This window comes from Prinia subflava, chromosome 8 (assembly GCF_021018805.1).
Source record: "Prinia subflava isolate CZ2003 ecotype Zambia chromosome 8, Cam_Psub_1.2, whole genome shotgun sequence".
In the NCBI taxonomy this organism is placed as follows: domain Eukaryota; kingdom Metazoa; phylum Chordata; class Aves; order Passeriformes; family Cisticolidae; genus Prinia; species Prinia subflava.
This window is the reverse complement of record NC_086254.1, coordinates 25,923,798-25,936,799: the sequence shown is the minus strand read 5'-3', so window position 1 is coordinate 25,936,799 and position 13,002 is coordinate 25,923,798. Positions and strand designations below refer to the sequence as shown.

At 47.9% G+C, this 13,002-nt stretch overlaps 1 protein-coding gene across 1 annotated transcript; it reads right to left on the bottom strand.

Moving 5' to 3' along the window:
• Nucleotides 1-6,022: 6,022 nt before the first annotated feature.
• On the bottom strand, nt 6,023-11,253 carry LOC134554015 (uncharacterized). The gene is made up of 2 exons (XM_063404275.1): nt 10,966-11,253; nt 6,023-7,573 (listed from the first exon to the last, which is right to left on the bottom strand). Exon 2 carries the CDS (start codon nt 7,559-7,561, stop codon nt 6,050-6,052), a length of 1,512 nt encoding a protein of 503 aa, XP_063260345.1. The 5' UTR covers nt 7,562-7,573; nt 10,966-11,253; the 3' UTR covers nt 6,023-6,049.
• Between the last annotated feature and the right edge of the window lie 1,749 nt (nt 11,254-13,002).

Here is a 13,002-nt window from a genome sequence, read left to right as displayed (position 1 = left end):
TAAAAAGCAGGGTGCTTTCCTCCTTGTGGAACAATGCAGCAAGAGGCTCAGCACTGAGCAGCTCTGGCCACTTATTTCAGAGACAAACTATTGCTGCCACCTGCTTACTGACTAAAGCAGTAATGGTCTGCATTCCTGAAAATTCCTGCTGAGATCCCTGCCTGGCACAAATTCTGCCACACAGAAGGGTTTGATGGCTCCTGTAGTGCTGGCCATGAGCAGGTTGGGTGCTTTGGGATGATCTGGTGGCACGGGGTGTGCACCCAGGGCAGTGGCAGGTCCTTAGTTATAATCTGTGTGTATAATCTATTCACCAAACCATATCTGCATTGTTATAATCTGTGTGTATAATCTATTCACCAAACCATATCTGCATTGTTATAATCTGTGTGTATAATCTATTCACCAAACCATATCTGCATTGTTATAATCTGTGTGTACAATCTATTCACCAAACCATATCTGCATTGTTATAATCTGTGTGTACAATCTATTCACCAAACCATATCTGCATTGTTATAATCTGTGTGTATAATCTATTCACCAAACCATATCTGCATTGTTATAATCTGTGTGTTCTTTAGGGCTCTCCCTGGGCAGTGCCACTGCAGCCTCTGCTGTTTCCATGTTGAAAACATGAGTGGGGAGAATCGTGCTCTGTCAACTAACTGCACTTCTGGAAAATGTTTGTCAAACCATCTGTTGTTTCAGTATCATCCTGGACTTAAAGCAGTTTTAAAACTCTACGGTTCATCAGCCTTAAATGTGGGTTTTTGTTTGTTTTCTGTGGTGCTGCTCTATTGTCTCAGTGCTCTCGTGAGTGCCTTCGAAAGCTACCGGTATATCCCATGAATTATAATTTCACGTTGTAATATCAGTGTAGTCTGGAAACTGCTGCAGCAAGGTCACTTTGTAGAACTAAGCGCTGGCTAAGTGTTAAATATGATCATGCAGATTGAACTAGAAATGCTCCGTGGTACAGCTGGTGCCTGGACTCCTCTGTGCATCACCTGAGGAAAGCTGTGCAGTCGTAGCCAAGGGTGTCACAGCAAACAGGAAATCCAAACAGCCCCTGCTTGGTGACAGTGTCTTTCAGAGTACTTGGGGTGCAAATTTATTTATCACTTTACCAAGACTCTCCTATGTTAATTGTAACTACTCGAATTTTCAGCAGACACAAGCTTTCTTAATTCCCCCTTTATGGCAAAGCTATGTAAAGGCTGTGATGTAACTCATCACATTACAAAGGCTGGGTAATTCATTACTGAGAATGAATTCTGCTTACCTGTGTGAGAAAGTTGTGAACTGAGCTCGGGTGTGAACTCAAACAAAATGTTGCACACCAAGCATTGCTGTGGATGTCCTTATTCCTCCTTCAAGGAGGAGAGCCTCTAGGCTGGTAATTAGTGTAGTGGAGGATGGCTATCCCAGCTCCCTGTTCCTTCTCAGATTAGTTTTTATAACCTCAGTGTGCTGTTCAACAAACCATTGACCTCAGTGCTCCCAGAGGTGGCAGCAGAACTGCTCTGCAGGTGGAGTTACCTTACAGAGGATTAATATTCCAGTGCTACCAAAACTACCACTGGAACACGTAATACAGGAGTCAGTGGCAAACAGGGATCTTTTAGTGCACTGGCTTCACATGAGATTGATGAATTGCTGAACAGCTGCATATGTGTGAAGGTACTGCAAGCCCCACGCTGTTCTCGTGTCCACCTTCCACAGAGGGTGAGGAGCAGGCAGGCACTGAAGGAGTTGTAGCTCCACCCAAAGTGCCAGATAACAACTGAGCACGGCGTGGAACTGGCTTGCAGAACAGAAGATACAAAATTCCCTTCCCCTGGAGCAAGGGAGAAGCAGCAGTGACAGTATTGATCTCCTGCTCAGAATTTATTCCCCTGTTGTCTCTCCAGTGCAACAACACAATGCACTTTAATCAGAGCAAATAGTTAAAATTCTGTTTAACCTACAGCAAAGTAAAAAAAAATAATCCACGTGCCAATGAGGATAGAGTCCATTTACCCAAAAGTGTTCTATCCACACTCTTCTCATTCATTTTTAATGATCACTTTATGTTTTCACCTTATTTCTTCTTCCTGTATTATTATATACACAAGGGGGAAGAATGAACAAAGTTAAATTGTTTCTTGGGTTTTGCTGAGCTGCCTGGTGGGTAGATAAAAATAGCAAGTGCCAGTGGCAAAGTCTCCTGAAAAGTGCTAGCACATTGTGAAAGTGCTAACACATTGTGCTATTGAATCAGCACTGAGAAATCAGATTTTCCTCACAACACTTTCTTTAAACTTAAGGTGACCTTTAGGAATGCATTTGCATCAATGTAGAGAACCTTATTACTTTGTCGTGTGGAAGACTAAGTCATCCTGAAAAGAGTTCAGCTCTGGGTCCTGGAAATTCCCTTCATTTTCTCCTAGGCTTGATAGGACATTATTGATTCTGGTACCAGAATAAAGCAGCCCCAAACACACAGTGCTGAGAGGTTTTGTCTTTGGGAAGATGTTATCATACAGTAATTTATAGCTCAGTGCTGCAGAAAGTTTCTATTTATTAAATACTCCATTGTATCACTTCTGAAAACCATTTCTATAGACTTGATAATCCCAGCTGCTTTCCTGGAATTCCACAGAGCCCTGGGTTATCCACAACACAGACACTGATACAGTTTTTAAGCAGGGTTTAGGGCAGCAGAGCTGCCTTGGATGTGCCTGTGGTCTCCCATATTGATTATGTAGAAACATTTTGTCTTATGGGGTCAAATTCTTAAGCTCGTGCTTGTGGATCAAATAAAGAGAGACTGAGAGCTGCTGTGCCACTTATTGATTTTGAAGTAAGCAAGAATTGCTCAGAATTTCTTCCAGTCAGGCCTGAATTGATGAAAGTTCACAGGGGTTGAAAGTTATGACTTGTTAAGTTACTGAAATCATTTTTAACCTTAAATTATTTTACGCATAACCCTAATCCAAAGCTTAGTGAACTCAACCAAAATATTATCTTGCGCTTCTATAACTTGGACTGAGGGTTTATTATAGCGGGTTAGACACAAAAAGGTCATGACCAGTGGAATTGGACAAATACTTAGAAACCTGGTGCTAAACAATCGATATTGAGTCAAACACAGTATCAAAGAATGAAATATTCACAGCAAGACAGAGGAGGCTCTAGACAGGCGGTGACTTTGAAAACAGCGAGGCTTAAGTAGCTGCTTAAATGTGGAATTTAAAGAAGCCAGGAACAAGCTGGAAAAGTGCATTTTCTAATGCATTGTAACTGGCTTGTCTGTGATCTCTGCAGACCGAGGGCAGCAGGAATATGATTTTCAAAAGGCCAAGACAGGTTTTCAGCACAGCAGGGAATGGTTCAATCCCTGTTGTTACCCGAGGTCTCCAGTGCAGTGTACATGTGCTTACAGCATACAGGAAGAGGCACAATAGCATCAAAGATTAGCATAGAAACAGCACACTGAGCTGGAATAAAATTTCCTCCAACTTTTATGAGACTCTCCACACTATATTCCATTACTCAGACTTTTTATTAGTATATTTTGGGTTAATACACAGAGCAAAACTGTTCCTGAAAATTCGCTGTGAGAGCTGTCTATGGAGCAGTTACTGATTTTATCTCAGGCTGATGTATTAGTTTAAATAACCAAATAATACTTACAGAAGTTTAAAGCAGATGGCACCACCATTTCATCTAATCTGTGGCTGCGAGCCACTGGATTTTTCATTCTTATTTAGAATGAAATAATACCATTACTGACTTGTAAGAAATACTGATGTCAGCAAATCATTATTCTTGTTTATCAAGGCATTCTTTTTACACTCATCAGGCTTCTTGGTTGATCTTGATTATATTCTCTCCTTTTTTTTTTTCTTCCTTTTTTTTTTTTTGGTAGTTTAATTCTAACATTTAAAAAATTACTATAATGCAGATCTGTTAGTAAGTATTTTTCAGTATCTATAATTTATTCAGGAAATGGCAGAGATATTTAACAGGTACTTAGCATCTCTCATTGCAAAGTGAAAGGTTTATTATAAATAAGAGGGAAAAGCTTTATTGAAGACAGAGGAGGCATGAATTTTCTGATTATCAGAGCAGCTGATGAATAATTCATTATCCCTCCCTTTTCCAGGAGCCAAACTCCTGAGCAGTGGCCACCGTAATTGTGGACACCAGGTGTCACGTTATTAGGTTATTAATCTGATTATTCAGTGTCATGCCACATTCTATCACAGCAGCTCTCTGTGTGGCCCAGCTAAATGTGGAGTTTGAAGTGCAGGAACAGCACAAGAGGGACAGAGATCAACCCCCAGCACTTTCAGCTGCTCCCAAGGTGTGCAGAGCTGTCACTGCAGCCACCCCTGCAGTGACACCATCACACAGGAGTGATGGAGAGAGCTGTCCCAGCACCTCCACAAACCCAGGTGCTGTGGCACATCCCTTATTAAAAGCCCTGAGCTCCAAGTGACAGAGCTAAAATCCAGCCAACACCCTCTGGAGACAGTGTGGAGGAGCAATTCAGAGGTGTGAGGTGTGAGCCTCGATAATTTCATGGGCCAGTTTCTAATTAGCTCATCCCCGAGAGGTTGACTTGCAAAGATGATGGGAAAGCAGCCAAAGAATAATGGAGTCTGCAGCACCACAAGTGTTGCTTGCCTGACCTTACATGGATTTTACGCTCCTGAAGAAGTGCAGCCTGCCAGTTAAAGCAGGATCCCTTTGCCTGCTCCCCTGGGCTGATCAGGAGCTGCTCAGCAGGGAATGTTGTCCAAGTAGATGCTGTTAAAAGAAGAGGAATAAGACAAAACCAAGCCCCGGTTCATGATCCAGCAGGGAAGGCAGAGAAGAGCTCAGGGTGTTATTTGGCTCTGTTCTCTCACAACCAAAACCAAGCCATCATCAATTAGCACAAATTTGGAATGGGTGACAGGACTGCAATGAGCACGAACAAGAAAAATGTAACTGAGGAGGTGGGTTTAGCTTATACAAGAGTATATAATAAACAGGAATTACAATGACATTGGCACAGATGTAGTCACCTCTAACCTAGCACAGGCATTCCAGTCACAGACCAGATATTATCACATGTAAATCCTAGAACATGGTAAGCTGCAGGTAGGAGTTTCACCCTCAACTCATATTTTAGTGTGGTTTTTTTTAACACACCTTATGTAGAAAGCTTTCAGATTTGAGTGAGAAAATAAAGACTTGGAAAATTGCAAAAGTTGTGAGAAAAGTTTATTCATGCTAAGTTTATTGTCATGGGGGAAAGGAGACTTTATTAAAGATTTAAATTTAATAAAGTAATAACTCAAGGAAGAAATAAAAATTTTTATAAAGATGATCCAAAAGAGCCTAACAATAAGAGGACTTAATCTGAAGGCTTACAAAATCAGGAGTCAAATACAAACTCTGCAGAGCTGCTTCATGTAGCAAGTAATGAGCCTGCACCCCTGTGTAACAATGTGAGAGAATATAGTCAAGAAGCTGAAAGAATTAGATGAGATTCTTGACACCAGGGATTAAGGGTTGTGGCATAAAAATAAGGGAAGGATCTGAATCAGTGAACACGTGTTGTGTCTTGAGCCGGTGACTTTCTGTTCTTAAGTTTTATTTGGTTTTTAGTCCTCCCTGTCTTGGAGGCACAACACAGCTGTGGTTTGTGGCCAGGCTGTGCCTGGCTGTCTGTCAGTCCATTTCCCTGATTGTCTGGGGCTGAGCTCACAATTCTGCACCACGAGATTCCTCACTCCTTCAGAGCTGCCATTTGGGGAGCTGTCTCTCACTCTGAGCACGCTGCATGACATTTTCATTGCGTCCCCATCCTGCGGGAGAGAGGCATCACAGCTCCCTTTGCAAAGGGAGGTGCTGACAGCCAGACACATCTAATTTAAAACTTTTCCACACCGAAAATGGTTATTGTGCCACATATTGATTGAGCAGCCCAGGTCCCCGTGACTGTCCATTTCCCTCCTTGCATTTTTCCCTGCACTCTTTTCCCCCTTTTCTTTTATTTTTGACCCTGTGAGTCCTATCTCAGATATCCGAATTGAGGGGGGTCCACCAGGTGTTCAGAACGTGGGTATGATTCTGCAAACCACTGCTGTTGAGTAGGCCATTGTTCTCGAGGAAAGCTGCGCACTTCTTCCACGATGATTTCAAGCTGTTCAGCCTGCTCGTCCTCATCAACGAAGCTTTCCTCCTCCTCCTTGAACACTTCTGGGCCTACTTCAACGGCTACTCGGTGGACTTCAGCTTTGAGTGGTGATGTGGAGGAAGAAATCAAATTCTGCAACATCTTTTTCATTAGTCCAAGGCTGGCAATAGCAACAAAAAGCACAAAAACAATTAACAGAACAGTTCTAAGAATCGATCCCGTCCAACCCGAGATCCCCCATCCCTTGAACAAATTACTGAGCCAGTCCCCGTATTCTTGCTTGATGTCTCCTATCATGTTTTCCATTTGTTTGAGTGCCTCGCGAGTCCCCTTGGCCCTAGATGTCAAATTAAAGCAGCAGAGCCCCTCAAACTCCTCACACGAGTGACCGTGGAGGAGCAGGAGGTAGTCGATGGCTGCACGATTCTGGAGGGTTGCCTGCCTCGTAATTTCCTCATCTTTCAGGAGGTTTGATAGGGCCCTAGAAGTCAAACGGGATTGCTTAGCTACCCAACATTCCAAATGGCCTAATTCTCCGAGGGTCTTAGCAATGGCGACCCACGGCGCAAATACTGTGATTGCGATGCCTTTAGATCTGCTCCAATGGATAATTTCCTCATCGCAATCGTCTGCCAATTTTTTGAGAGAGTAGTCTTCTCTCTTCTTTCTAGAGTGTGCCAATAGATGTGCACCATTTGTAGAATTTTGTGTAACCCAATCCAAAATTTGTGATTTGTTGGGTGAAAACAATCCGAGGGTCCCAAAGGTGCACGGGCCTCCGGAGAGGTGAGAGGGGATACCTGCCCATGCGTGGTCTCCGCAAATCAAGAATGTTCCCCTAGGAAGCTGGCGGGGATGGGCAAAGACTTGGGCTGATTTTTGGGGAGGGATTGGAGGATAACTAAAGGACACAGCGTTGCACCAATGAGTATTAAAATGGGCTTTGGAGGAGACAAAATGACGGTGGTGACGCTGGACGTGGTCGTTACGGATATGAAAACAAGATTCGGCTCTGGCGGAACCTAGAAGCTCCAGCTCCTGAGGCTCGTTTTCTAACTTTGGAAGACTTTTAATATAATTGTACCACGCGACGATGTAATGGGCATGCTTTAGGTTATGCTCCATTTTAGCAGCTTCTTGTCTAAGTTTTTGAGCATAACCTAGAAGCATCTTGGGCATCTCACGATCTTTAAATGGGATCCCCACGAGGCAGGATGCCATGGGATTCGCGGCACTCGCTTGGTTGAGACATATGTGGTCTTGGCCCAGTGATTTGGCCAAGACAGCCCAGACGTTCTGTTGTGGCTGGGGGACGAGCCACGCCTGGGCGATGGTCAGGAGACTGGCGAAGAGGACGGCTGAACTGATGGCAGTCTTGGCGCTCATGGTTGGACGGATCTAAACAGAAACTCAGAAAAACAAATCGTTACAAAGTGGGAAATCACAGAAAAAGGGGTCCTCCCAGCCTTCTGACTGCTCCTCCTCTTCCTCTGAGTCACTGGACTCACGCCTTCTGCGGCGGAGAGCCGCGGAGGCGACTTGAGGCTTTTCGTTTTCTCGGACTTTTGTTTTTCTTTCGATATAAGGCTTTACCCATCTGGAGGGTATCCACTTCGGCCCGGCATCAGTGGAGACGCAGGCGTACCCGCGCCCCCACGTCAAAAGCGTCAGTGGACCCTCCACTTTCCCTGTTTCGGGAAACCTTACGGTCACCGGCGGATGCTGCTCACTCAGGTCCCAGTCGCGGTTGCTATTGAAATGCCGCACAACGGGCGGATCTGGTTTTTCATAAGAACAATTTAGGAAATTTAACACATAAAGTGCCCTTGCCAATCTGATTGATGGAGTTTCAACCTTCAGGACTGGTCTTTGCTGTTGAAGGACCCGTTTGACGTTCTGATGGGTCCTTTCAACAATGGCCTGACCCGTGGGGGAGTGAGGGATGCCCGTTTTATGCTCAACTCCCCATTGCTGCAGGAAATCTGCAAGCTCCCTGGAAGTATACGCAGGGCCATTATCTGTTTTAATTTCCTTGGGGATGCCCATGAAAGAGAAGGCCTGAATGAGGTGTTGGATGACATGGGAGGCCTTCTCCCCTGCGTGTGCGGAGGCATAGACTACACCCGAGAAGGTATCAACGGACACATGCACGTACCGGAGTCTCCCGAACGCCGCCACATGGGTGACGTCGGTCTGCCAGATTTCACAACTTCCCAGCCCTCTGGGATTGACTCCGGCGTGCATGGTCGGCACGGAGTGGGATTGACACGATGGGCACGAAGCCACAATCGCCCTGGCCTGTTGCCGGGTGATACGAAATCGGCGGACTAGGGCTGGTGCATTCTGATGGAACAAAGCATGGCTGAGCTGTGCCTGTTGAAATATGTCAGGCAGTGGGGTCTTTGTCACAGGAGCAGCGAGAGCATCTGCTCTCCTGTTGCCCTCTGCAACAAACCCTGGCAAATCGGTGTGCGACCTTGTGTGCATCACGTAGAAGGGGTGCTCTCGGTGGGACACAAGCTTTATAAGCTTCGAGAGCTGCGCATAAAGCGCGTCGTTGGAAACCTGCTGTAATACTGCCTGATCAGCTCTGGACACTACCCCTGTAACATAGGCAGAGTCGGTAACTATGTTTAGCGGTCCGGGAAATCTCTCTAATGCCCTGACGACTGCGGCCAACTCAGCGACTTGAGGCGAACCCTCAACGATTTCAACATCACTGTCCCACTGCTGAGTTTCGGGATCCTCCCAGGTCATCACTGACCTGTGAGAAGCCCCGGACGCGTCTGTAAAAACGGTCAAGGCCTGGAGTGGTTTTACACTTCGGACACTCCTCAATGCCAATTCAAAATTTCCATCCAGATTGAACAATTTGTGGGCCGGCCGATGAATTGAAATTTGGCCCGTAAAAGAGTCCAGAGCGAATTGTAGAGCTTCATTATTTTGAAGCAGAGTTTCCAACATGGGTTTGGTGATCTGGCCCGAGGATAATTTGATGGGGAGATGGATGCACTCAAAGTCACAACCGGCCAACTCGCAAAGGCGCGTACGTGCCTTGCGGATCAGCTCAGCCATGATTTCTTGTGGCCTCGTAAGTCTCTTGGGCCGGTGGTGGCTAAGAAAGACCCACTCTATGATCAGCAGTGGATCTCTCCCCCCGTGGCCCTTGGTGTCATGCTGTGTGGTGTTCGAATCCCACTGAAAAATGACCCCAAAAAGATGCGGGAGCTTACCCAGCACCACGAACCGAAAGGGTAAGCCGGGGTCACATCTGTGCGCCTGGCGTGATGACAACGCCTGTTGTACCTTCTCCAGTGCTTTCCTTGCCTCCGCGGTGAGCGCCCTGGGAGAGCTAAGCTCATCTCCCCCCTTCAATAAATCGAAGAGGGGTGCTAGATCCTCCGTGGAAAGACCCAGCCAGGGCCTCACCCAATTCAACTCTCCGCAGAGTCGATGGACATCCGCAAGGGTCCGGACTGATGTCCGGATAGCCAATTTTTGGGGAACAATGGTCCGCCGTCCGATTTCCAGCCCCAGGTATTTCCAGGGTGGCATCCGCTGAATTTTCTCTGCTTGCAGCTCAAACCCTGCAGCAACTAACAAATCTGTTACGCGTGTGAGGACTCTATCCAGTTCGCTTGTTGTTGGGGCGCAAATGAGGATATCATCCATGTAATGGTGGATGATAACCTCCTCCGCGGCTGCGCGCACAGGACGCAGCAAGGAAGAGACGTACAGCTGGCACATCACCGGGGAGTTCTTCATACCTTGGGGAAGAGCCCTCCAGTGATACCTCTTCCTTGGGGCCGCTCGGTTGATGGTAGGCACCGAGAAGGCAAAACGCGGTGCGTCATCCGGATGTAGGGGAATTTGGAAGAAGCAATCCTTCAGATCAATAACTGCCAGATTCCAATTTCGGGGCAGCATGGCAGGGGATGGCATTCCTGGTTGGAGGGATCCCATGTCCTCTATAACGTTATTAATTTGTCGAAGGTCGTGAAGGAGGCGCCAACGCCTTCCGTCACTCTTTCGAATGACGAAGACGGGCGAGTTCCAGGGGGAATTCGTTTCCACGATATTACCCTTCTGTAACTGCTCCTCCACGAGCTCCTCGAGCGCCTTTAATTTCTCCTTGGATAGCGGCCACTGGTCAACCCACACTGGATTATCCGTTTTCCAATTCAGTTTGAGGATTGGGCGCTCCTCAGTGACCGCTAGGCAAAAAACCTGAGGGGGGTCTGGGATACTAATTGTGACCCCCCATTGAGACATGAGCTCCCTACCAAGCAGGGGCCGTTCATATTTGCAAACGAAAGGGCGCGTATATGCCAATTGCCCTTTCGGCCCCGTGAATTTCACCATGCGCGCTGATCTCTTAGCCGATTGAAAACCCCCTACTCCGGAGATATTCGCCGGCGCGTCCTCCAAGGCCCAATGTGACGGCCACTCCCGGGTGGGAATGACCGTGACATCCGCTCCTGTGTCAAAAAGAAGACCTTTATTAACGGACTCATCCCCAATGGACATCGTACATCGTATTATAGGTTTTTCTTCTGTGATCCGATGCACTGCGTTGACTGAAAGTGGCCTTTCCTCAGGGTAAACCTGATATTGATCTGGCCTGGTGTGTGGAATTGCCTGGGCCACTATTTGTCCCTTTGGGTGGAAAGCTGGGGGATGAGTGGAACGCAGCCAGACATTGAGGAACCTGGGGTCACCCTTATAGGTCCCCGGGTATACCTCAATGTCTTGCGGAGTGTATTTACAGTCCCCAACAACAATGAACTTACCTTTCCTTTGAAACGGCCAGTCCAGAAGGTCTTCGCAATCCACGCGAACTGGGTACCAGCTGGTATCTCTGAGGTGCGCACTGTGAGTGAGCCTCAACCTGTAAGGTTTACAAAATGGTGTTAACGTCAAGTCCGGGAAAGTTCCCTCCTGGGAAGGGTAAAGGAAATGCCAGTCCGAGATAGTTGTCTTGGTCCAGTGACCCCCGAAGGCGTTGACTGCCTTCTCTTCTGCACTGCCCACCCTGTTGGGGTCATCATGCCGGGTGGGCCCGCACTCCCCCCCTAGTTTTTTGAATTGTGTTGGGAGTCCTCCTGCTGCGGCCGAGGCTTTGCCAGCAAGTTATGCGGGCATTGGCTCACAAAGTGCCCTTTTTCATGGCAGAGGTAGCACTCGACCCGTGCTCTGGCTGGGTTCGACGCTGCCAGCTTGCGAGCTTGTGGGCGACGAAGAGTCGCATCTTCCGCAGCATGCACCTGCCGAGTTCCCTGCTTGCTTGCGGTGGTCATATGTTGAAGCAGGAAAGGGACCTTTTGCTGGCAAACTTGCAGCATCACCTGTAGAGTCCGTGGGGGTTCTGGAGGGAGACTTAAAATCGCTTGTTTGCATACATTATTAGCATTAGCAAAAACAATCTCCTCCAAGATTCTCTTACGGGCAAGCCCGTCCGTTACTTGTATTTCCAAAGCCCTAGTCATCTTGTCCACGAAATCTACAAATGATTCTGCGTCCCCTTGCCTAATCTGGGTGAATGGCGGCAGGGGTGCACGAGGCTGCATCGTGAAAAAGGCTTTGCAGGCCAGGTCTCGCACCCTAGGCAAAACTGCTGGTGGAATGAGCAGTGCCTGAATTTGAGGGGACTCGAAGGAACCTTCTCCTCCCAGCAATTCAACAGTAAGGGGATTACCCCCCTCATCAATTGCTGGGAGTGGCAGGTGCGGCAGCTCTTCCCGCAGGGCTTGCCTAAATGCAGCAAGCCATAATTCAAATTCAGCCGGTGTCATCAGGCAAGAAAATAATTGCTTTAAGTCTGCAGGAAGGGTTGTCGCAGCTGCTAGGTCTGCCTGAAGGAGGCCGCGGAAGTACGGGCTCTCTCTCCCAAATTCTTTGTGTGCCTTACATAAATCTCGAATTATAGTTTGTGAAAATGGCTGCCAATTCGGTTTAGGGTCGCCACCCCCGCGAGCCCTTCGGTAGGTGACAGGCGCAGCTGAGAGATGCACTTCCTGGTTTCCATCGCTGTTGTCTTCCGGTTCCCTACCGTGGGAACCGGAAGAGGCAGCGTGGGAACTACCATTCCAAGATGGCCTCCTTCCGGGGTGGGGAGAAGTGCCTGGCTCCGCCCCTAGGGCGGGCCAGGGGGCAGGAGTGGGAGGAGTGTCAGCGTGGGAAAAGGGAGGGACCGAAGGCGGGGTTTGGGCGGCCACAAAGGGAGGAGACATCGGGTATGTGGGAGGAGCCATGGGTGGAGCAAGGGAGGGAACAGAGGGGGCGGGTGTGGGAGGGACCAAGGGGTAAAATGGGTTGGGCAGATAAAAGGGGTTGGGCGGGCATGAAGGGGTTGGGTCAAGGAAGGGATTGAATTTCGGGGGAGGGGGACGCGGGGGAGGGGTAGGAGAACGGCGCGAACGGGCGCCATCTTGTGTGTCGCAGGCGCCATCTTGTGGCTCCTGTGACGCAGCAAGATTAAATCTAACTTTTGGTCTATAACGTAGGGAGACAGGGGAAGGGCTGCGTCCCCGGGTCGCTTGTCCAGGGCGACCCGAGGATTCCTCAGCAGTCCGGACAAGACTGCTGAGGCTGGGGGACCGGGAGTTCTGGTGAGAGCCTGGGCTGGCAGACCTAGGGTCTGCGGCTCTCCTCAGAATTCCCTTCCGAGGAACACGGGGATTGGGAGAAGGGGAACGGGAAACTGGGGCGGGCGGTCGCGTTGGCTTTTCATGCAGGGGAGAGCTGTTAGCGATCGTTTTAAATTTAACAATCAAAAACATAAAATCTTGGGGACATTTATCCGAATTGGCCGCCTTTTTTTCGATCGC

Excerpts from the sequence above, each read along its gene's own strand:
- LOC134554015 (XM_063404275.1), bottom strand. The coding sequence starts at position 7,561 with ATGAGCGCCAAGACTGCCATCAGTTCAGCCGTCCTCTTCGCCAGTCTC.